We start from the raw sequence: 25,536 nt of genomic DNA, 5'->3' as shown, positions 1-25,536 counted from the left end.
AGGCATAGAAACTGGCATAACCAATTGATTATTTAAGTCGTCCTCATCTAAACAGCAAGATGAAAGATAAGATGTGGTTGTTTAAAGCTAGCAAGAAAAAAGCCTGTACAACATGCTTCCTCTCTTAACTTTAGACTAAAGAATTGATAGTTTCTATCCCCAGGCTCCTGTACAAATGAAAGCATAGAGATTACCAAAAAGTCATTAAAAGATATATGTATTTAATCACCAGTCAAATAGTTGCACGTCAGAAACCGTACATCTAACATTATGCATGCATATGTTCGTCCGTTCCATTTTGTGAGGTAAAAATCTAATCATGTTTGTAAGACATGGTGAAATCATGTCTTCACTCGTTTACTCTCATGCTGTAGAAATATGCTAAAGGATGTGGAAATCAGACTGTAATTCATTGTAGTTGATCTAGAACAAACCATGAAGAAAAAGAAAAATTAGTAATTGGTCTAAACAGCAGGACTTATCTTGTTTGATCCTGCTGAACGAAGAAATCTTATTTTGACAGTTATGCATTTTGCGTAAAGAGACTAACTGGCCACTTACACCACAAGGCTTCATAATGAAATGCTATTAGCAGCAAGGTTCTACACTTCACAGAAGAATCGATTTGGGGTAGGTTTACAAAACTACATAGCCACTAATTGCCTTGTGCCATTGTGACTGGTGACTCTACCCCTCTGGGTAACCCTCTAAAGTATCTTCACTCTGGGCTACGGGTTCCATAACCGAACCGAGCGCCTTCATGTTCTCGGCGGATGAGTGTAGAACCGCGACAGGGGAACATCAATGTGCCTTGACGGAGCTCACCATGAATCAGCAGTCTGCGGAGCTGGTTTCGGCAGACCGGATGAGTCAACCTCGATGAATAACATTAAATCTGAGAGGCCGCTGCTGAGACGGCGTGGTGAATCTTTAAAAAGCCGGAGCCATAAATAACCCCTCAAGAAGCATCAGTATTCAGGAGGGTGCATCTTTGCCCGACACGCACCCGCTGTTCCATTTTTGTAGAACAGTTCTAATAAAACCGGATCAGCGTTGTCTGTTCCCTGTTCTTTATTAAGGGCATTAAGGTGTGAACAACCCCAAGCCTTCGTACGGCTGCTTGCCATTCCAGACCATTCAACCCACACATTTACTAAGTAGTTTAAAAACTGTTTATACTTGCCCTACCACTATGTTAAGTAATTCTGAACGTATAACACAGTTGGTTTTTAGTTCAACCAAAGAGATTCTGCAAGGTGGTTAAAACCTAGGACTGGACAAGCGCATCATGTCTAATGCCAGGCCTGATTATGTTCGTTCCTGGCCAGCAGGGGGAACACGTCCACCGCTAATTCAATTCATATTAGGTAACCCTATAAAATAGAAAAACTATGTTGTATTTTGTGTTTAATAATGACTGCAGAGATATAATATTGGAAAAATTAAAGTAATTTTTGCATTAAACAGAAGTTGCTTTCTAATCAATGAAGCATCAGAATCCACTCCTGGCATCCATACATTTTTAACCTCAATTTGAGCCTTATGATCACAAAAGCAGCTTTTTATTTCCATAATATACAAACCAGTCAATAAAGATATAGTAGGGGTGGTAGTAGCCTATTGGGTAAAACACTCGCCTACAAACCAGAAGACCCAAGTTCAAATCACACTTACTACCATTGTGTCCCTGTAACTACTGATTGAAGAATGTTCTGGATAAGGGAGTGTGATAAATGCTGTAAATATAAATTTTTATAATATAATCCTGGGATTGAATTTACATTATTGTAATTAATTTTTTTATAATCCGGAAGAGATTGACCGATTGCTTCTGCCACATTTTCCAATACAAACAGACACAACAACCATTGTAAAATTGATGCAATTTGTTACTTTAATAGTCACAACTAAAACACAATAAAAAAGTACATATCAATTTCATCTGGTTTTATAACAAGAACACCACATTACATACATCAGATACATCCAGACAGGCTCCCATTGAATCAGTGCAAAAATACTCACCAGATAAAGAGAGTAACTTAAAAAAAAAAATTAAAACACTAAAATTAAAAATAAGAGGGTAAAGTGCATGTTCTGAGAAACCCCCAAGTATGTTTAAGGGAGAAAAAGAATGAAAAAACACAAACAACTACAGTAGCTTGAGCCTTCAAATTGTGGACCACACTGACTCACACACTGCTAAACATACACATAACCAGTCAGATACCAGGCATCCTCGCAGACACGCCGCACACAGACGGGCCCCTAGTGCAGTCTCTGGGGCCTTCAGTAAAGGTCACATGGTGTTATAGAGGACAGTGACCGTCCTTTTCTTGTCCGTGGCTTTACGGAGCCGGCGTAGCGGGTGGGCCTTCCCCAACAGTTGCTGCTGCCGTGTTGTCACAGCAACAGCCGCTGCAGGCTGGGATTGGGCATGGTCTTGAGGCCCAGGTTGGCACCTCTGTCTGTGCTGAGGGCACGGTGGTGATGGAGGAGAGGAGCCTACAGTCCTGTCTGCATCCACTGCACATGCTCCAGAACCTGGGTACGATGAACTCTGAGGCAGGACCCGCTGCTTCTTAAAGGCGTCGTCCGGGCTTGGCTGAGCGAGGCGCTGGAAGGTAGAGACTGCAGGGAGGTGCTGGGTCCCCACTGAGGCAGAATGGAAGTCCCAATCACTCAGGTCATTGGTGGAGAGCTCCAGGCAGTCCAGCTTGGCCAGGGAGGCAGACCGCTTCATGAGGGAGGGTGGGGTGAGTCCAGCCTGACGGATGCGGGCCTCAATCTCCATAGCCCTCTGCCACACGGCCGGGCCACGGGTTTCGGACCGTGGGTGGGGATCCCCAGGATGCTCACTGAGGCCCTGGGCACGATCAGAGGTACCAGAGCGACCACCCAGGCCTCCAGCTTCATAGAGGAAAGCCTGCAGCTCTCTGAGGGTCTCCTGAATCTTAACCAGGTCCTCACTGCTGCATGCCAGCCTCCCATGGGGCGGCGTGGGACCATCGGTGTCAGTCTCCAGCCCAGTGACTCCCTCCAACCAGAGCAGGGTTGGCTCAGCTCTGGGCTCCAGCGAGGGGCACCCAGTAACAGGGGACAGAGTCCTGCTATTGTGGCACTGAGGGAAGGACGGGCCCTGAGAAGTGGATACTTCCTCGTCGGAAAGCTTCCTTAGCTCCTCCTCTGCAGCAGCTTCTACACTGCAAGCTTCCTGAGCTTCAGAGCAGACCTCGCCTTTACTGCAGTCAGCCTCTGAAGTAGGGTTCAGTTGTTCCGGGCAGTTGAGGCAAGGAGAGTTCAGGGGGGAGGCATTGGTTGGGTCGGACGTGGGAATATGGGTGGCTGTACAGGCAGAGGGACCCTCCAGCTCCTCCCGCAGTCTCTGTTCCAACTGTTTCGTCACACGGCGCACGGACCCCGACGGCCAATCTGCTGTGGGTTTGAGTGGGGATTGTGTGGGAGGTGGTGTGTCTGGAGAGCTGGGGGGCTGCGAGACGTCTTCCTGGGACTTTGGATGCTGCGGGCTGCGTGGGGCTGTGAGGGGTTGAGCGGGCACAGGGTTTGATATGGACTCCAGTTCTGTGACTATGTGCCTCACTGAGACGCCATTATCAGGATGGACCTCGCTCACAGGGCTCCTGTCACAGTGCTCATCAGGGTGGGGAGAGCCCTACAACAGCAGAGCAAAGGATCAATGAAGACCAACAGTTACATACATTACACATTACATCCACTTCCTATATCCTCATCATACCCCTTTCCCACTGCTCCGGTTCCCATGCCGGTTCCAAACCGGTGGAAACTTTTTTTTCCACAGGAAAAAAAAATTGTGCTGGTGCCCTCAAACAAGCCCCGAACCGGCCCTTAAACTTTGCTGGTCTGGTAGCGAGAACCTGTGACGTCGGCGCGGTGGGCAGTGAGCCAAAGTCCAGTAACGTGGAGCGATGAAGAAATTAAAGCTGTTCTAGCTATATGGACGTCCAAGGAAATTCGATAAAAACTTGAAATGTTTATTTCTGCTACTTATTATCACGCGGATCCCGCTGAGCCCCTGTCCAGTATAACTACTACTTTTACTTTAGTTTACTACTTTTCATAGACAACAAACATTATATCAGATTTCCATTACATATAGGAGACAAATGTTCGGACCACAGGTCACACTAACCTTTCTAGAATATGTCTCGTCTGGAAATAAGCTGCTTGGTTCCTCCAGTGTAGGGGGTGGCTCCTGGCTGAGGCATCTAGAGTGTGATATTCGCGGAGCTGAGGATTCCGCGCAGGAGCGAGCAGCGCTATCCTGAGCAAGACCCGCAAACTTCTCTCTGGCGCTGAAGAAATCGATGCGGTCGGTGCTGAGGTTAGAGGAGCCGTCGTGGCCTGGCGGAGGAGTGGTGCTATAGGACTCATCCCCCTCTGAGGGGTTGGCACCATCAGGCTCCAGCCCCAGAGCAAGAGGGGCTCCAGACGGGCTGACTGCCATGGGGGTCTCCGAGGACGGCAAGCCCTTATTGCCCTCAGAGACGGCATCCAGATACAGCTGGAGGTTCTCGCTCACTTTTTGCTGCTGATAAGACACCTCGCAGTCACTTATATCAGGCACATCTGTGGAAAGTTCCACTAGGTCAGTGTTCTGCTCAGGCACGGGGCTGGATGGCTGAAGAGGCCCATCCGTTGTGGTGAGGTCTGGCTGCGGTTGTAAAGGGGATGGGGGGAGCATGTGCAGAGACGGTGGTGGGTGGGGCCGAGCAACGGGTACAGTCACCGCCACGGTCAGCACGGAACTGTCCATTCGCTCCTCGGGCACCACGGTGGCCGCCCGCGGCCGGGGAAGGGGGGGCAGGAAAGGGTCTTCGCTGGCTGGCTGGGTGGATGGAGGAAGGTGCTCTGGGCCGTCCTCACACAGGCCATTCGACGTGGGCGCGGCAGTCGGTGTTGGGGCGGGGAAGTCCGCCTCTTCCCTGCCTCTGTCTGGCTGGGGCTCTGACTGCATCCCAGCCATGCTGAGAATGTGGTGCAGCGAGGGTGCGGCGGCCGTGTTGTCATTGCGGGGATCCGAGCGGCCGACGGTGTGAGGGGTCCTGGCCGCCGGGGGCTTGTGGCGGTCGGAGAGATCACTGTCTGAGTGCGACCGCCACAGTTTGTTGTGCCGCTGTTTGCTGAAGAGACAACAGCAGCAGTCAGGCTTCTACACTCGAAACAGCCACACTTATCCATGTGTGTAACTATTAGCCATATTATCAGTTCTGAACATGACGAGAAAATTCTGCATTACCATATACAGAGAAATGTAATCTTAGCAAGTAGGATCGTGGGAAAGTGGCAGCTCCCACAGGAAGAATAGATCATCTAAAAAGGTCGATTAAAGCGACTGACCATTGTCGCATCAGTGAATTGCATTCAATCCAGCATGAATGATTTGGTCAAATTTAAATTCCGTTTCAGGTTGACATTGTCTAAAGCAAACAACAGTTGTGTTTACACCCTGCAGCAGCTGAGCTGGTTAAGCCGTCTGTTCAATGGCAATGCGCTTAGGCTTTGTGTGCCGTAGGTGGGGTTTTTTTTTTGCAGAGCACTTTCCGTTAGTACCTGGCCAGGAGGATGCCCTGGTATTCCTCGAGCTGTTTCATGAAGGCGGGGTTGGGCTTGGTGACTGCACGCCGCTCTTTGACGTATTCAAACGCCCGCCCCAGGTCCCAGCCGTACTCCTTCATGGCGTAGGCTATGACCGTGGAGGCGGAGCGGCTCACTCCCATCTTACAATGGACGAGGCACTTAGAACCAGCTTTCCTGGGTGAGCAAGCAAGCGGAAAGTCAGGGCCGCATGTCACCTCTATCGAATAAACAAATTCAATCTATGATTTGATAGTGCTCACTTGGCTTTAGAGATGAATTTGTAAGTATCGTTCCAGTACTCCAGCAGGTTGGTGGCCTCCTCGTCATAAACCCGGATGTTGTGGTACTCAAACATTCCAGGAAAGAAGTTGTCAATCTCCCGTGTCACATTCAAGATATATTGGACCCTGAAAGGTGCCAAGAGGGATCAAACATCATCCTCAGACAATGAAAGAATGGCAACAAGCAAACTGTGGGAAAACTGAACTGACCCACTCTTCTGAAGCTCCTCCAGGTTGGATGCATTCCATTCAGAACCCTGAGCAGATTCAAAAACAGACCCCACGTCAGCCCTTACAAACATATTGTGTTAAGGAAGTGAGGATAAGGGACGGAAAAGAAAGCTGTACTCGCCAGGTAAACGTGGTCAAAAATCTCAGTGGGGCTGTCCATCTGACCCAGGATGACGATCATCTCGTTGTCGATGTACTCCTTAAACTCACGCAGGTTGCACACCATCTGCATCTCCAGCTCTGTGCGGATCTGATGGGGAGGGACAGATCGTAAGCCACACAATAAGGTGGGCAGCATTGCATCTACATGTATGAAACTAAATACCAATAAAACATAATAGACTGCATTCAAGTTACAGGCACATAAAAGAGAGAAAAATGGGAGGTTTTGTGAAAAGATTTTATTTCGAGTGGAATGAATTACGAACCTCTTTAGAGGTAACATTTTCCAGGTCTTTCTGCATCATTATTTCTCTCAAACGGGTCTTGATGAGCCTCTCTGTGCGCTCTCGTTCTGTCGGCCTAGACACACAAAATGAACAAAAGCAGACGTTTATGGAACATATCTCTGCATGTATGCCCATATAATTCAACACCCATCATCCATCCCCCACAAATCTTTTGTCTGTATTTGTATAAAAGAACTGGTCCGACTTGAAAACCAGGGCGCTGAAACCGGTCCGACAACACTGCGTGTGAATGATCGCTGCCAGCGTGCCCACATAATACCCCCCCCCCAACCTTGAGGGACAGACACGTGGCTGATAGCAACACAAGCCCTGATTAGCTCCCATGAGGCCAAGCTCTGTTCGCACTCCCCATGACGGACCCTTACAAAACATGGTGCAATGTAGGTCATCTCCTCAAACAGCAAATATTAGCAGCCCAGGTCCCCGGGAGCCACTGTCTGCGCGGTGGCAGATGACCACGCCGGGCTGAATGGGGCATTATGTTACACGTCTTCCAGAATGGAAAAAGGGATTGCTTGTTTATGAGGGTATGGGCTGTGCTGACTGGCATTTGAAGAATAGTTTATCCCTTTCCAGGAAGAACTTTCGCTGCTCAGTGTTGAGTTACACCGGTTCTCGCCGAGGTAGATACATCAGCAGGGCACCCAAATGCAGAGACCACTATGTAGCCCCCACCCAAAGGGATTTAAAATTGGGCCAGATGGCTAGGAATGTGGTTTAATACCAGGAAACACCCTGCAAACCCTTTTCAAAAAACAAAAAGCAAATATTTTAACACGGGCAGTGTTAAAAACACACAAAGAATCTGCACTTAAGTGGTGTTTGAGGAACACGCAACCGTGTGTACATTTCACGCAGCGCGTGGGTGACTCCTGCATGCACTGAAACCTGCACGGCCTCTTATCAGCAAAACAAATAAATACATGCCTCTGCACCGCTGGCCTCGTAAATCCTCCCATCTCTCTAGCAAGACCATAAAAACCACAAGTGTCCCGTAGTCTCCTCTATTCCTTCTGCTTGGCCACCGGCTACCATCTGGTCGTCTATCCATCTGTCTGTCTGTCCGTCTACTCGATCCAACTCGCACTTCAGCCATCAGTAAATCAAACCCGGACAGAGAGAGGGACAGGCGGAGCTATTCTGGGCAAGACACACCACCGACAAGTGGGGCAGCTTCCTGGTTGGGACTTTCCCCCCCACCAGCACAGAAGGAACGAAACCGAATATCGGGGAAACGTTCGCGGACGTATGCCCTACCTTAAGATGACAGGCGGGTGTGAACAGAGAAAACATGAAGTCAAGTTTGCGTGGAGGCTTTTGGCCTGTTTGCCTGCTTGTGTTGTTAACCTGATTTGCATCATGAGGCGTGACATGGATGGTGTAGAGATATCTACAGAACGGGGTCAAACTGTCCCAACACACAGCACCCTGCCCATTCCAAGAAGAACCTGCAGCAGTTCCCTATTCCTCTGGGAGTGTTTTCAGCTTTTTTTTTTTCAGCTGCGTACATCAAACCATGCATGCGTCTCTGTGTGTGTGTGTTGGAGGCGGAGAGAGGGACTCACACGTCGGTGAAAAGCACAGGTGAGTCGGCGCGGTGGGACTGCACGTCCTGCATGGCGTTCCACTCATTGATGCAGTGCTGGTCAGAAGTGACCCGGCTCTGGTAGTAGCTCACCCAGGTCAGGAAGAGGCTGCCTGGGTAGTAGTTGTGACAGCGGGCCACTTCGCAGGCCTTGTGCAAAGACTGCAGAGCGGACCTGAGATGGAAAGTGACGAAGACAGAGACGGGTTGGTCAGAAAATGGGGGGGTGGGGGGGTGGGGGTCAAGAAGTACATTAATAACTGTGGTTCCCCAATGCAAACATCCATATCTTTCACTTATTTCAAATACTGTACTGTCATCCTACTCAAGGGTTCCGAGTGTGAGGTGCTCTATTTCCTGTTTCCTGAAACCTCTTATATGGACTTGTAGAGACTAATAAATAAGTAAAACATGTTTGAGCGTGGCAGCCACATGCAGATTCATTGAAATTGAACTCGAGCAAACGGCATTAATTACATTCAACATATCGTCACGTTCCTTCCCGTATTCAGAACTGAGAACACTCACCACATTGCCTGGACAGACACAGGCTTGAAGACATGGACCCTGTTCACAGTTGAAACACTGAAGCCCCTGCAGACACACACACACACACACACACACACACACACACACACACACAAAATATATTGTTGGTCATTACACAGATTAAAGGGAGGGAAGTACAGCAGCAGGTGAGAAGAAAAAAGAAACGTTTACCCATCGCCATCCAAGTGTATCAATGTGTCACTCCACAAGGGCAGCACAAGACCCACTGTGCACACACTGCAAACACACAGACACGGCCGCGTTAACACACCGCAGCCTCAACCAAGTTGTGTTTGTTGTGCTCACGCAACACTGACTGGTTGGAGGATGTGAAGTCCATGCCGAGCACCACGCTCTCTTCTGTGTCCTGGCGGCCGTTGGTGGACACCACCACCATGTATCGTGTGCATTGTGGGTACGCGCTCTCCAAACGTACAGCCTATGCAATGCAAAAAAAAAAAAGGAATTTAATTTAAATAAATTTTATTTAAATAATTAAGAAAAACAATGATTGAGAAGCTCACCAGCCGGATGTTGTCTTCTGGCCGCAGAAGGGTGAACATCGTTTGGAGATGCTGCTGGAGGTCACCTGACAACGGGAAGTGGAACAATTAATTACACGTCTGAGCAGGAATGGTCCTCTCCACCCTCCCCGTTCCACTCTCATAGACTAAAGGTCGCGTGTGATTAATCGAATCGAGTGTGTGTCTTTTTTTCCCCCCATTCTTGATACACCCAACCCCTATTTCCCCATCTACAGGTCTGATATCTTTACTGCATTGCTGAACACCCTCTTTGCCCTCACAACCTGCATGACCTTGAAGAATGAAAGGAACACAAAGTCCCCACGTAGCGTTTGCCTAACTTGATGCTGGTATAATAGCATTAGTCTGTTGCAGCCACAGCAAAGGCCCAATCTGTTTTAAGCACTCAAAAATCCAAATGCCAGATTTTTATTTTTTTATAAATTAGCAGCCAGATTAATACAGTATAATTTGAATAGCTTTCCATGAGCTGAGGTAACTGAACAATAAAAAAAAAAAAAAAAAAAAAGTGCAAGGGCACACTTTACCTGTGTGTTTATTGCGCCGCTGGGTGATGCGGGGAACCGACGAAGGGGAGGAGCCATTTCCCCGGGGCAGGAAGAGGGCAGCGCCCTTCACAGTCAGAAAGCTCTCACTGATACTGCATTGAGGAGAGAAAAATGCACATTGATCAGTTTCTCCTGTCACAGAGGCACACAGTCGCACAAAGAACAAAAGCATTCTTCTCCCCGAGGCGGAGGTGTGGGTCAGCAGTCTCAAACCGGGACACTTGCAGGGGGAGTTCATATCCTGACTCGAGGCCAGCCACTGTAATTTAATAGAACCAGCCTTCAAATCAGATCTGAGACCAAGAGGAACGCTGGCCAAGAAGATATGGAAGTTCTCAGATGGCCCTGACCAATTGACCAGAAAAAAAAAAAAAGACAAACTAAACTATTCTAAAAACTCTCCCGAAAGCAGAGCAGCTTGAAACAAACATCTTTCAGCAGGGCGTACCATAAAAACTACCCAGCATTTAAGTCCCTCTCGCTAGCACAAGTTACCACAAGGAAGTAACTGAAACCTAAAAACATCTTCATTTGAACTCATTTCGGAACAAAACTAATGACTACATTTATAGGGTAGTTAAAGGTCCTCTATCATGAAAATTATACTTTGTGAGATTATAATACGAGTTGCCCTGGCCTGTCTATGGTCCTGCAGTGGCTAGAAATGGCGATAGGTGTAAAGAGTGCCTTGGCCATTCTGCTTCACTGTTCAGAAAACAGCAGCTCAGACGGTCAGGTCTGGAATTTCTCCCCTTGTGTTGTCATAAGGGGAAAGATTACCTCCCGTTTCTCATGCTTTGTCAGCCTGGGAAAGTTTTGACCCCTCCCCTAAAGCGGTAAAGTGTAAAGCAGCTCCACTAACTTGTCATGGCTTCAAAAAGTGCGAAGCATTGCAGTTGCTTGGTGATTGGATGTAAAAATGAGCACAAAAGTAGTCTTTTTTTTGTTCAGTCATGTGAGAGACTGAGGAAACAATGGGTTAAATTGTATTTTTTCCCTCACTTTTGCTCACTTCTATAGGCCGCTCTCCTCCTCATTAGCATTTAAAGCTACACACGCAGAAACGGTGCATCCTGGGGAAATATTATTGAGTGACATGTTGAAAGGGGCTAAATTTCAGAAAGAAACTGATATAAGACTGACATAAATAGTGCATATCCTACATCCACCTTTCCCTACTCAACAGCGGAGGCGCAGGAACATGCAGACGTTGGCGGAACACGTGAAGCCACGCAACCCGAGTTATCACACCCGGCGAGGACGGGAGAGGGGGACCCAAAAAAAAAAAACACACACACACATTGGGGAGAAAAACAAAAACACTGGGCTCCGCTGAGCTCATTTCCCATAACCCACTCACCCCTGACCCAGCTGTTTCCTCCCTCCCTCGCTCTCTCTATCTCTCATTCCTCTCCCAGCTTCACCCGTTCTCTCCCTCCTCCTATCGCCCGGACCTACAGCTGGCTCCAATAACGCGCACCGGAGCCTGACGCAGGACGGGCGTGGGTGACGGAGGGAGCATTTTCACGGCACGTTCCTTATAAAAAAAAAAAAAAAAAAAAAAAAAAAAAAAAAGCCGAAATAAGCCGCGCGACTCTGCGACACTACGCTTACTTATTGTTCAACTTCCACGCGCGAGGTTTAGGGTTCCGTTCCCATGGAGACCGTTGACCACCGGGCTACTAATAGCCTGAGCTAACATTCGTTAATGTCCGCTCCGGAAACTGCTGCGCAGTTGGAACAGGAGCAGCCTGTAAATTTAGAGCTTTGAGCGGACCGCCGGCCAGAGAGCCGAGGGCGCAGAGTCCACAGACAGGTATTTATCCCCTGTGACATTTTGGCAAAGGCGGCGCGTGAGGGTGTGTAAGGGCGCACGCCCCTCCCACCCCACACGCGTGTACACCGGCCCCGGCCGCCTCAGAAGGAAGGAACGGGCAGATGGGTCATCTCCCGCCGTCCCGTCCCGCCCCGGCCAGTACTTGTTAGGGCACAGACACAATCGCTGCTATGTAAGGGACCCACAGACGCCGAGAGTGCCGCTCAGCACCCCTCCTACTAGCAGGGGGGACATTGCGTGACCCCCCCACCTGTCCCGTGCCCATATTAGTAAGGCTCTGACAAGGGAAAAAAAGTTAAATATAGGGCCGCCGGGCTGTAGGTCGACCGAAGGCCTTATGGGCCCGCGGGAAGAGCGGGACGGGGACGGGGGGGCGTGGAGCCGAGCCCAGCATTCTGTCACCTCCTGAGATACAGATTAGGGCCTTGTGGAGTGAGAGACAGAGACGAGAATTAGAGAGGCAGCCGGGTAAATATAGCACCGAAGCAACGCACCGGCGGGGACAGATTACTGGGTACAGACGAAGGTAAACAAAGACAGGCGAGCAATTAAAGCACCCGAATCTGATCACACCGTCCAGACTTGCCGCGGCTGGTCAAAAAAATAGATATATCAGAAGCGCGGCGATAAGGAGGAGGGGGGAAAAAAAAAATCCCTAACCCTCCAACATCCTGATTGGTCCACACTGCTGACCAAGTAGAGGCATCTTGACTATTCCTGGCGAGGGGCAGGGAGTTTCCCATGAGGCCTTACAGTAGTCAAGCATGGGCAGGAAGCTGAAGGAGATGCTCCGGTTGGGAATTTTTAAAATCCACGTATGATTCACGTTTCCAAGTAATTAAAAAATTTTTTTTTTAAATGGACGGAGGACGTGTTTTTGTCTTGTCTGGTTTTAGCTGGAAACGACCCCGGGCCGCGCGTGCGCTTGTGTATGTTATTAAGGCGAGCGCGGAATACGCAGAACAATGGTCCGGGCGCTTTGACTTTCAGGTTGCCAAATGACACTTCCTTGTAGGAACCATAAACCTGCAATTACCCGAGGCCGTGGTTAAACATTAAAGCCCGAAGCACCAACGGGCCCCGGCCAAGACTTTTATATTGGACGCGACGGGCGCGGTTCGCCGAGGCCGCTGCGGCGCAAGCGGGAACTTCGCTTTGTTATCTCGCGCCGTTCCCCCGGCGAGGAGCTGTTTATAATGGTCCACAGGCTGGGGAAACCATCAAGGAGTTCACCGTGCGAGCAGACAATCAGGTTTCCTGCATCTGGCAGCGGCCACTGGCACGCGTGTGCTTTAGTGTCCTGGCTGCTTCAGAAAACAGCGCAAGCAAACAAAACAAACAAAAACAAACAAACAAACAAAACAAACAAACAAAAACTACCGGGAAAGCATAAGTACGACGTGACACGATATTGCAGTGCCGGCCATCGCGGTGTCCGCTTGGAGTGCAGTCAACCAATGACTGCTGTGACTGAAGGTAAACAACCTGGACTACTTCGTGTCGGTGCGAGTTTCCACCGGGTTCTCTGGTTTCCTCCCGACACTGTGTGTGTGTGTGGCTGGTCACCGTGCCCACTGTCCCAGGACAACAGGACTAAGTGAATTTATGGAAAGTGAGTCTCTTTAAATAGGAAAACCACATGAATAATATTAAACCATTTTATGGTCCAGTGGATGCATTAAGAAAAGAAAAGAATCAAAATTTACCCTCCACATAACATCTTACCTTAAGCAGGCCCGTGTTACAGAAAGGTCAGAGGGCCCTGCTATACAGACACACGCAAGCAGGTTAACCACCAGCAGTACCTGCCCAGCGCGCCCTGTTAGTAGAGCCACTTCCAATACGGAGTTCCCCAGAGACAAACACAGACACCGATTAAAGGCCGAGGCAGCAAACGAACGCCGGGCGATTTAATAATGACGCATGCAGCAGCGGTGCGAGCAAATGCGAATAATCCCGCATGTTGAGGTTTCCCCACACGCGAAGGGGAAGCCGCGTTGCTCAGGGTGCTGAGATGGCTTTTAACGGCACGCGGAGGTGGTGTTTTCGGACGTCCGGTGGGGTTGATGAAAGGTGTTGTGCCTCGATTGTACACCTTTTCTCGTCTCCAGTGCCTTTACACGACACACGCACAATGGCCAATGCAAATAATCATGGTTCTTGACTGGTGTCAGCCACCAAAAAATGAAAACTTGCACATCCGAAAATGTTAAATCAAATAAAAGGGCTTTATGGAAGCAGCGTTAAACATTATTTTAATGTTTTAGCATAAAGATGACTTAAGAGTCACAGGTTCGAACCACACCATGTCCCTGAGCATCTGCAGGGGGACTGTCCCCTTCACTTGTAAGTTGGATACGGGCGTCTGATGAAACTGTGCAACGTATCCCAGGCCAGGCGCACTGATCACAGATGCAAAACTCCGGTGATTCACTCGGGTTCACCAGGAAGGAACAGAGAAGCATCCTGTTACGTCACAGCGAGGAAACGAGCCAGGCGGCGACTTTTCGCAACAGTAGCGCTGTGCGCGGTAAACCGAACCACAAAACACACACACACACACACGTGTCTCGGTTGCTTTTAATACGCGGTCTAATCTAATTCTCACCTGGGAACACCGGCGCGGGGAATTAACCCTTTACCGCACAAACAAGTTCGTAACGATGACTTTACAACACCAAAAACGCGAAATGCTTCTGATTTAAAAAAAAATAATAATATAAGTGCCACCGGTGTTTTTAAGTTTAAAACTCACAGCTGGTTGATCTGGTTCTGCGATACAACCGCGTCGTCCGAGAAGTAGGGCATCATCTTGGCCCCGCAGCACGAGCAGAAGCAGCCGCCCGCGGAGCTCACTGTGGCGGCCACGCTCCCCAGGGTCATCGCGGAGGAAGAGTGCGGGCCGGGACGTCAGAGAGACGGGATATCCTCCCCCTGCTCACTCCATACCGCCGGTCCAAAACGGCGACAGGGCATGAACACGGGACGGTGACAGTCGGCACAGCGCTAAAAACTCTTCAAACAATTCTTATAAAAAGTGGATTTATCGACTAATCACCGTCGTCCCGTGATTCACTCGGTTTCTATAACTAATTACAGCCAACAAACAAAAATGTATAAAATCGACAAACCCAATAAAAGTATTGATTAATAGCAGCTGACGTTTAAACCAAAAATCGCTGTCGGGTCGACGCTCAAACACAAAACGATAAAAAAAAAAAAAACTGAGCAACGCGACGCCTCCGCGCTGCTTCCCGGTCTGAGTTCACCATGAGCGCGGCTGGAGAACAAACTTCAGCCCGGCAGCTCCCGGCGAGGGGGCGGGGCCACGGCGCTCCGGGCGAGATGGGCGGGGCCACGGCGCCGCGGCTCCGCCCCCCGCGCAGGGAGGCCCGCTCCGGCCGCGGCGCAGCGACGCGGTGTTGTCGTCGCGGACAGCTGCGCGACGCGCCGCTTGTCGCTTAAAATAGGATTCGCGAAGAGCAATCGCGAGGGGACCAGCGACACAATTCTGGGTTTGTTGTCTTCTTCTTTGCGGGTAAACAGGTCTTAAAATACACCCTCAGCCAATGGGTCAGCAACAGAAAATTCACCATAACCCTACCGGAATAAAGCCTTGTATATTTATTTATTTACACTACCAGTCAAAAGTTCGGAAGCACCTACTCATTTAAGTATTGCAATTTTTTTCTTTTTTTTACATTTATAGAATAATAAGGAAGACACCGGACTATGAAATGACACGTGAGTTTATGTAAACAACAACAAACGAAAGAAAAGTTGCAAACAAGACAAAAAGTTTAATATTTGTGTCTCCCCAAAGCAGGGAGCTTTTGCTGTGATGGCAGCATTTCACTCTCTTGTCTTCTCTCCACCACCTTAAGTAGACAAAGGGGACTGTTTCCAACAGTCCTGAAGGTTTGTGCTGATCACTTTTTCAAGCTGCTTTTGATGATGATAGTGAACAAAGCAGCCATGAAGGTAAAAAGAGGCGACTCTGAAAAACATCAAACATACTTCACTTTCTCCTGAAACAAACATGACTAAATATGTTTCTTAGGCTCCATCATAATCTCCATAACCCACTAGAACGCTGGCAGAAAACTACCATGCAAAAGTATGTAATTTAATCAAGTCCTTAAACCTTTTTTTTTTTTTTTTTAGAAAACTACAATTAGTGCATCTGTATTACAGAAATCATATGCAGAGGATATTCCAGGACTAGTTGTGCACTGACCAGTCAGTGTGTGGGTGTTTTTGTCCTAAAAACGTCACCAGTGTAAGCAGTGCTCGTGTGATTAAGTGAACGTCACTCCAGGAACTAAAAGTTTCTATAAAAAAAAAAAGAAACGTTAATCTTTCTCCAATAAGTAGGGGAAGCCCAGTTCAAGACTGCAACACTTACACAGAGCAGTAAGCCAGTCCGCCAAGTCGAGAGAAGACGGTGTTTACCTGTCAAAGGTCAATAGTATTTGACACAGTGGGGCACGTCACTAGATTTTTCTTTTTTTTTGTATGTTTAACCCTCAAGCACTTTCTCTGCTCCTCAAGCAGTATTCCTCAACATTAACACGCCCTGTCCACTGTCCGATGGATTTACCTTAGTCACTCTAACTCAGACCAGCGAAACTGCACTTATCCGATCACGTCAGCATAAACACACCTAACATCTATAGTTACCACCGGTCACATGGTCCGCCGCCAACAGAACACACAAAAATAAAAGACTCAACCAAAAGGTACACATAGCAACATGTGACGTGCATGTTGATGTTGCTCCACAGATTTATTCTTCTGGTCGGGAAATTTGAGACGTGGTTGAATCACGTTGTGTTTACAGCTTCGTGGGGTGCAGTTGAGCAAGGGACGTCCGATTAAACGGAACGTTCGCAGAAAGGTCAGCGGTGGCCAGATTCAGAGTAGTACCCTGCGTGACCAGTGTTGGTCAATGGCCAATGGTGTTGCACCATTATTACCAACGGAAACGTACAAAAAGTACAACGTGGATGATGTACGCAGCGCTTCAGACTATAAAATGCATAAACCAGTAAAACAGGAAAAATAAAATCAGGTCAAAAAATAACACAAATATGTGCACCTGTGCCAAATGGAATACGTGTTCGGCTGTTGCAAAGGACTATACAGTACAATAGAGTACTAATTAAAAAAATATTCACTTGGAAAGTTATGGCGAGTTGCTTCTGGTCCCTTACGCCTGTCAATTCCCGACAGTGGCTGCACTTCTGTATTTGGTCCAAACACAGACCAAAATAAGGTCAAATCAACACCGGGAAAATTGGTCCAGGTAAGAATGACCTCATCAACATTTACATGATGCCAGATGAAAAGAACTTTTTTCCCCCCAACGACTGAAGCCTAAAAGAGACAAAATGGTAGGCTCAAAAGTTTAAAAGTCAAATACTGCCACTGATTTATAGATAAGAATACATTTATATACATTTGTTTTGCTCATCTGACCCCTTCTGCACATGTTTGTGCATTTTTCTTGTGTAGGGCTGCATGTGGCTGCGAGGCAGGTGACCAACGTTCCTACCGAAAAGCTGTTCCAGCCCTCCTTTCCTCGGGCCCGGTCCTGAATAACTTGCTCTGCCGCACTGTCTGCAAGCCGGCTGCACCGTCACCAGCCACCTCTTGCACCGTCAGTTTGAACCTGAGCTAAATACGAACGCCGCTGGAGAGTGGCCAGGCGACGGAAAAAGCGACGCAGCTGGCTCGCGCCTAGGAGGTGGAATAAAAATACATTTTAAACGGATGACAGGACAGATACAGTAACCCGCGTATTAATTGCGAATACTGTATATAGGTTAGTGTCCTTTGGGCCGAGTTCAGGCGTAGGACCCGCTCCGTTCGGTGCGACCGACAGCGGCTGCTATAAGGGCGTGTGACTGCGAGAGTCCCAGAATGCAGCTGACTGTGCGTAACTCCCAACAGCCCAGCAAAATACTGCTTCACGGAACGCAAGGTGCGTTTTTCCCCCGATGACGTCAGTCCGGGTTACGTTTTAGGCAACGAATGAACACTCCATTGGGTAAAGAAAACATATTACTTAAGAGTGTGTGCTGTCAAAATAGGAAACTCGGAGCTTTATGAATGAATTCGCCCACAAGACGCCGACAGAATGGATACAGCTGCTCTCCGCATTCCGCAACGAGGTGCAGCGCCGCACGTTCCGAGGGATTAAGTGGAACGATCCTTGCCAGAACGCACACTGCGCCTTTCCAAGGCCTGGCGAACTTGACTCAATGCACTTGTACTCCAAGCCATATGCAGTGTGTGTGTGTGTGTGAGAGACACGCGGTTTAATACGAGGGTCAAATTGGCCAAATGTTGCATAACCAGAGAGATGGTTGTGCAGTTATCTTGGGGGGCGGGGCAGGCCCGGAGAAGGACGAGCCAATGGAGACTGATGTGTGAGTGCGCCCAGCAAGCTCGGGGTCAACGCGGCATGATTTCATACTCGACACGGCAGAATTACTCAACGCATAATGCAACACACATGTGCAGTCGCACCGCGAGTGAAACACGACGCGACGCCGCGCGATACGACAACTCAGGCCATGTGATCCTTTCCCAGGCCAGTCAAACTCCGGGAGAGGACGGTTACATAAGGCCGTCCGCACCGACGCCTCTCCACCACTTCCACCAACTTCGAGTCCTCGCTGGTTTGTCCTCCTTTTGGATTCAGATACAAACTCCTACAGAGGACACATTTTTTTTTGTTACACAAAGGGTGCAGTGTGGTTTCAAGGAAAAAGGATCCCTTTCACACGCTACAATAATATGACAGCTCAGATGTAATGATAAAAGGTCTGGGCACTAAAATATGAACAAAAACAATGGCGGCTCACGTCCTCCGTGACGTAAAAGTCAGTTTACCAACATCAGACATGCCAGATATTCGTGATAACCATGCAAATCTGGGTCATGCACACACACAATCTAGTGCGCCAGTACTGTCTGGCCAACAAATGCAAATAAGATGCATATGCGTTTCATGTGTTCTTTCTATTTTACTTTTAGTAACTACAGAACAGCATGTAATATAAAGTCAGGCATCATTTATACACTTCATGTAGTGCTTTCAATTTTAGTATTAATGCAGGGTGGTAGTAGCCTAGTGGTTAACACACTCGCCTATGAACCAGAAGTCCCAGGTTCGAATCCCACTTACTACCATTGTGACCCTGAGCAAGACACTTAACCCTAAGTTGCTCCAGGGAGGGACTGTCCCTGTAACTGATTGTAAGTCGCTCTGGATAAGGGCGTCTGATAAATGCTGTAAATGTAAATGTAAATGCATAGAGTGAAACGGAAGACCGAGCAAGTTCACTTATGGTTCTCTCTCAAAGCAGATGAACCTAATAATAACCTCGAACCATTGTGGGTGGCCAGGTTCAGAAAAGTTCAGACATTAGCAAGTTAAGAAAGTCTCTTCCCAAGTTCCTGAACATTTGTTTTGCTCAAGCAGAGTCGGTTTACAAAACCGATTTTATTTTGGATATTTTTACAGCATGATGGAATTTGGAATTTTATGACCATGGACAATGGCATCAGGCAGTGGCTGGGATTTATTAAACAGCAACTGAACATCTTGTTCTTGAAGCAGATTTTTTGGGGGTCACAGCATCTCCAAAACAGGATGTATCCAGTGGTCAGAACCTACCAAAGGTGGTCCAAGAAAGGAAAAATGTTGAATAGGTCACAGGGTCGTGGATGGCCAAGGTTCATTAATTCATGATAGGACTGGTGGCCTAACATTGTCTCATACTAAACAGGAAAAAAATGCTGCTTCCAAAGAAAGCCAAGCAAAATGCTTGCAACCGGCATGTTAGGATTAGAACTGCATCACAGGAAATTGAGGGATTTGTCCTGAAAACATGGCATGAGGAAAAGCCAAGCCCACAAATGCAGTGTGCTGCTTTGGGGGGAAACAAAATCTTATGGTGAGACCTTGGGTCCTACCTAAAGATTGCTACCTAAAGATAAAAGAACAAGTTTGAGGTGCTGACTTGGCCTCCCAATTTCCAACAAGTCTCGTCCATAGAGGCACCACCTCACAAATAAAAGATCTCCTAGTGACAGATACCACACCATGAGATCAAGAGGTCAAGTGGGGATCATGGCTGAACGAGTAACAAGGGGAGTCCACTCAATATCAAGAAAATCGGTGTATAGGTGAGAGCAGATCATCCTCACAACCCGATGTTTCACACGTCAGCCTCCCACATAACTCCATAATGGTAAAACTGCGGTGAATAAACTTTGTGTGTGTTGTATGAATGGTAAATGTGTATGAATGAATGTTCATCCTATTAACAGAATTGTTGTTTATGCAGGGGTAGCGATAGGGTCATTTCAAAACAGACATTAACATGGAGATTTCATTTACATACTATTGTACGAAGGTCAAGTGTGGGAAACCTTGAGATGCTGAGAGAGGAAAAAAAACAAACTCTTATGTTATGACAGCTGCCAGGAGCGTGTTATAAAGCAATGCTTGGGATTCTCTTAATTATTTACAGTAATTAAAATCCAAATAAATCCACATATACAAGTGTGGAACCTTTTGAGTGTAGCGCGTTGTGTTGTTCTGCAAGCTTCAGATGATTCGGTAGCAAAACTCTCGGCGGTGTGCGTGTGTGTATGAACATGTAGAACACCAGATGATGGAATATGTTTAGGAATGCAGGACTACATTTCAGACCTCTGGGCTACAGGGCTACAGTGCCAACAGCTGCAGTGTGCTGGTTTGGGCAATGCCCAACAGCTTGGGTGTTGTGCAACATTTGTTTTGCAACACTATATACGATTGTTCAGAAATTGTGACTGACGCCATGACCTCACTGAATTTTTTTTTATTCGTAACACATCTGAACACATCCTAATAAAAACATATGAGATCAGGAATGTTAATGTGAGGCGCACACACAGCCTTTGTGCCTTTTGGCATACACCAAAAACCAGTGGACTCTCTAGGCAGGCATAGCAGCAGTGTTTTTTTTTTTACAACCTTAACACATCTGTGTGCACTGGTAAAGTGGTGTCAATCTAGCAGTTGCACGCTGATGTTCTAATCTGATAAGTAAATCATATTAAAATGTTAACTGAAAATCAGACACCCAGACATGAACAAGCTCTCTCCGAACCAGCACTTATTATCAGACTCCCCTTAGTGGAGTGTAAATGTATAGCACCTTACCAAAAATGATGATATCTATTTTCGAGGACTTTTTTTTAGCATTACTCCCAAAAGGCATGTGTTTGTTCCCAGTTAAAATCCACAGCATATGTACCTAACTGAATGAGTTTGGTAGGGAAACAGGGCAGGAAAGACAAGTTTTTGGAGCCACTGTATGTCCTGTTCGCACGTTTGGGTGTAATCACCAAGCCAGAACAGGCAGAGGCACATCACTGCTCTTACCTTCTGGGTTGAGAACGCCGGTCGTCCTCGCCGCTGTCTGTCTCCTGAACAGAGAAATGAAGAACATAAACCAGACATAGAAACCAGACGTTGAAGTGTGAAAAAAAAAATGCATGAAAACCACAGGAAGTGGCACACAGATGCTGCAAAACACACTTATAGAAGGTTAAGCACAAGTAAGAAAATGGCTACATTGACCCGTTTTAAAATGTTGTTTGGATTTATGCAAATATGAAATCAGGCTAATCTGCCTGCCTAGACTAATTCAATTTAATGCATACACTAATCCGGACTGACATGAATCTAATGCCAATACGGACCACTGTATTAACATGTAGTAATTCCACAATTCATATGTATGAAATGGTAAAATATGACCAGTGGATTTACTAGTATACAATGAATTCATGGACCCAGTCTTTTAGTCTAGGACTAGTCTTAATTTTATGAGGGAAACGGTCAGTTGGCATATCATGGATTAAGAACTTCAATGATATACAAACAAGGTAATCATCTAGCATTGTACAATGATCCGACAACCAGGAACTGGCCCATTGTCCACACCTGACTGTCACACTCGGAATTTGTTTAAAAGTATTGCATTAAAACTTACTGTTGACATTAATAATCCTATTTTAATATTTTGAAAATATTAATCTGACACGAATTATACCCTGATAACCTATAATAAATCAATTATGACAAGAGTGGATTAAAAATATAAAATATTTACTGAGGAGGGGGAAAAAAATGGTGGTTTACCAATAAAGATAATAACACATTAACATTACACAGTTCATACCAAAAATAAATTTCCCTGCTACTAGTTATGCAATTTAAAAAAAATACAATATTCTTGTTGAAATCCTTGCATGAATCTAACGGAATTGACAGCTTTAGAGGACACATGTTCACGGCACATCATTCTTAAGCCCCCAAACCCAACAGCCTGCTGCCCCCACAAAGGCACAGACAAGGATTAATCCCAGCCTGCTCCAACTAATCCTCAACTCAGGCACTTTCTCCCAGGGATCAGCCAGCCAATCCAGCTGTGCCACGCGGGTACACGGCAGCATCCCGTTACGGGGCGACTCCGAACTGGGTTAAGGACTCTCGGTCAGCAGTCACGCATTGTCCACCATCAAATCCGCACCGCCTGTACCAGCATCTCCCTGGCAAAAGTCAAATGATGCTACGGGTTCAGGCCAAAGTTGGTGCATCATCACCCCAAAAACTACAAACAGATTCCATTCACAAATCGTCAAACCCAGCTATGAGAGCGGCCATTTCTCAACATTCACTGGAACACCCGATGCTCTACGAATGACCAGCCGAACAGGAGAACGACTGGGTCGACTCTCCCATTTCTACAGCCACTCCTGCTATAGGACTTCATGTGAATTTGAGAAAAGCAGACTATTTGTAAAGCAGCCTATTTTCTCCCTGTTCCCATGGTGATACTTGATATTTGTATGTTTAAAGAAGCCATCAGCTGACGTCACGTGTATTGGTAGACACTTGTGCTAGGAAGTTCTCATCTCAAAGTAAATGCAGTCAACATGTACACTAAATCACTAAAAACCGCCCATATAGTTGCATTACAGGTCAAACAGGAAGACCGTAAATATATCTACGTTAGCTCAAGTTTAAACAACTCTAGAGCAGAATTCTGAATAATTATAGCAATACATAAATTGAATTAAAGTCAGGTAATTAACAATCGTGTGGCATTACGTAGAGCTCATTAAAAAATAATTATTTTCTGAAATGAGCAGTGTAATAAAAAAAAAAATGCATTATTATGATTATGGCAACATTTTTTTATTCCTCAATTTTGCGTCTTATTGCAATTTGGACCAACGTCCTAATTGTGCAGTCCTCATTTAGTGTGGAACTCGGCTGCAGTGATTGCTGCAATATTACACAGGGATGGATTAAGCCAATGGATTAATCACGATGCGAGAGAAAGTCCCTTGGTTGCACAGAAATGGACCGGCACAGAGTCACTCTTTATTATAAGACATGAGCATCTCTCTACCGTACACTGCATGTTTTTGCAGTACAGATGCACACATACACAGACAGAACTGTAGGTGCAGGTTGGCACGTATGCAGTGAAGTCAAGTGTCTCTCAAGCGAACTGCCCTGCCGATCAGTGACCAGACATTTCATCCACACACACATCATAAATACATCCCTCATGAGAAAGCAGCGTGGCAGGACGGGAGGGATTCAGCGGAGACGTCTTCGGGGAAAAGCTCCAGGCATCTCACAAGATGATTCACATGGGTCCCTTACTGGGGTCACATGCTAAGCAGCTGCGTTCATCAAAACCACAGGAGCAAAATCCGCTAAATTAGATAACCTAATTCATTTCTCTAGACAACGCATTCCAAAAAAAAGGAAGAAGAAAGATCATGGATCACAGAGAACTGGGAAGGTAAATTCAATATTGGTGTTACATTAACTTCATGCATTCATTATGTCTGTCTGGATATTATGCACTGCACAGTCGAGCACAACGTAACAGACTAACCCGATTTATTCAACGTGACATGTGGCCTACTTCATGAACTGAGGTTCAGCTACCTTATGTGCGGGAAATGCAAGGCATGTAACTACAAAATGTGAAAAATGCAGGCAAAAAAAAAAAAAAAAACATTAGTTAGCTTAAGCAAAGAAAAACATGCATGTGCCGCAATATATTGTAAGCCCATAATGTGACATAATTGAATGCATATGATAAAAAAAAATCATGATTTACTTGGAAAAGGTCAATTGTGAAAATTATTGTGCATATTGCTTTAAGCTGTTACCATCGGTAAAATGTTTCTCTCTCAATAAATCAGTACAATGCACCTGGTCAAAGACATCGTGGTCAGTGTGTGACAGTCTGTGTGTAATTAATACAGAAATCTACTATAATCACCTAATTAAAAAAAAAAAAAAAAAAAAAAACACTTTAAACGACAGTGTCGGAGTTCTCCCACGCCATGTGTGTACAGTACGGGCCAGATAAAGCGGCCGCCTCTACTGTACCCCACCAGGACACCCCACCTAGCAAAAAAAAGGGGCTACACTCCAACAGCCCCGGAGGCAATGGCCGGCAATGGAGGCCATGGCAAACGCACGTAAACACCGCGTAAACATCGCGCTTCATTACGACGCGTTGCTTGCGCGCTCGGCGCGTAAAAGACGACGCGGACGAGCGGCAGCGGGAGGCCGTGAAAAATAATACCAGGCAGCTAGCGAGTTAGCTGCCTGCCCGGTGGCCATGACACTTCCTTATAGCTGAAGCTATCGACTCAGGTTAGAGGAAACGGCTAGTAAATGAAAAGAAGCGGTGCGTGTAATTAAAACAAGACACGCGCATTAAGCTTAACTAGCTGTTTAGAATAAAAATTATATATAGATATGTAAATATATATATATATGTATCCTAAATTTGCGTTTGATATCTGGCGCATGCGCACATGTTATGGCAGCGCATAAACTGAACACTGACAGTCGGCTCCAAATTCGCGCAAGAGAATTCGTACAGAAAACATACATAACGCCACGATAGAGAGCAAAAATCCCCTCACCGACACACATGGGCTGGAGGTAGTGCTAGGAGTTGGTGACCGCTGTACAGTGACCAACGCCATTCAAGATCCAGGAAGGGGACTCTCACACGAGAAGGAAGGCGGCGAGGAACATCGTTTGAATAGGGGAGAGTCGCATCGCCGCCCGGGCTCTTCCGCTGCTGACGCCCCGCCCCTCCACAGCCAGCTGTCTGGCGGCGGCCACTCCGGCTCTTTCCAGTGATCCGGATCTTTCGGCTCGGTTCACCGCACAGACCCGAATCCTTCCCGTGCCGCTTCATGTCTGACGTATTGCACACGTACCAGAACCCTTGATGTACTCATTGCGTTTTTTAAATGTTTAATTCGAATACGATTTTGCCCATCGTGACGAATATCCTAATTTGATTAGCGTCTCGTTTACAGCAGAGAGCCGATCGGTTCGTTATCCACAATGAGCCGTTCGTTCGCGTCGCGCCGCTACAGCTGTCCGAGACGCATGCGCGTCAGCACCAGCTGTCAGACAAAAACACACGAATTCGCCCGAGAAACACAGCGTGAAATCAACGTTTTTCAAATAGCCTGCGTTCGTATTTAGCCAGGATGCGTTTAATTTGCGTGTTGCAACGTGGGAGCAGTCGAACGAGCAAAAAAAATGGTCTTCTGTTTTTCTGCCGCTCCGCACAAACCGCAACAAGGAAGTGAGTGTCGGTTCCGTTCAGTTGCAGCCATGAGACGTGATTGCTTTGGCACATTTAACGTTTGGGGAACACGAGAATACAGAGCACTTTGTAATGGCTTACGTGGGCGATGACGTCACGTTTCTGAACACCTCATTCCCAAACTGCCCTCTCATTAAGGCCCGA

At 47.0% G+C, this 25,536-nt stretch overlaps 1 protein-coding gene across 2 annotated transcripts; it reads right to left on the bottom strand.

The window, feature by feature from the left end:
• Positions 1–1,868: 1,868 nt before the first annotated feature.
• On the bottom strand, positions 1,869–24,858 carry ssh2a (slingshot protein phosphatase 2a). 2 transcript variants are annotated; one of them, XM_028962063.1, is made up of 15 exons: positions 24,692–24,858; positions 21,108–21,151; positions 9,808–9,920; positions 9,260–9,324; positions 9,053–9,174; positions 8,907–8,972; positions 8,715–8,780; positions 8,167–8,361; positions 6,560–6,653; positions 6,253–6,381; positions 6,111–6,157; positions 5,880–6,026; positions 5,593–5,793; positions 4,172–5,162; positions 1,869–3,673 (listed from the first exon to the last, which is right to left on the bottom strand). In XM_028962063.1, exons 1-15 carry the CDS (start codon positions 24,752–24,754, stop codon positions 2,300–2,302), a joined length of 3,717 nt encoding a protein of 1,238 aa, XP_028817896.1. In that variant the 5' UTR covers positions 24,755–24,858; the 3' UTR covers positions 1,869–2,299. The 2 variants fall into 2 exon arrangements, with proteins under 2 accessions (XP_028817896.1, XP_028817895.1); XM_028962062.1 differs by lacking the exons at positions 21,108–21,151; positions 24,692–24,858 and adding an exon at positions 14,421–14,923.
• Between the last annotated feature and the right edge of the window lie 678 nt (positions 24,859–25,536).

This window comes from Denticeps clupeoides, chromosome 19 (assembly GCF_900700375.1).
Source record: "Denticeps clupeoides chromosome 19, fDenClu1.1, whole genome shotgun sequence".
Taxonomy (NCBI): Eukaryota; Metazoa; Chordata; class Actinopteri; order Clupeiformes; family Denticipitidae; genus Denticeps; species Denticeps clupeoides.
Note: the sequence above shows the minus strand (reverse complement) of the source record. Positions and strands in the feature narration are given on the sequence as shown.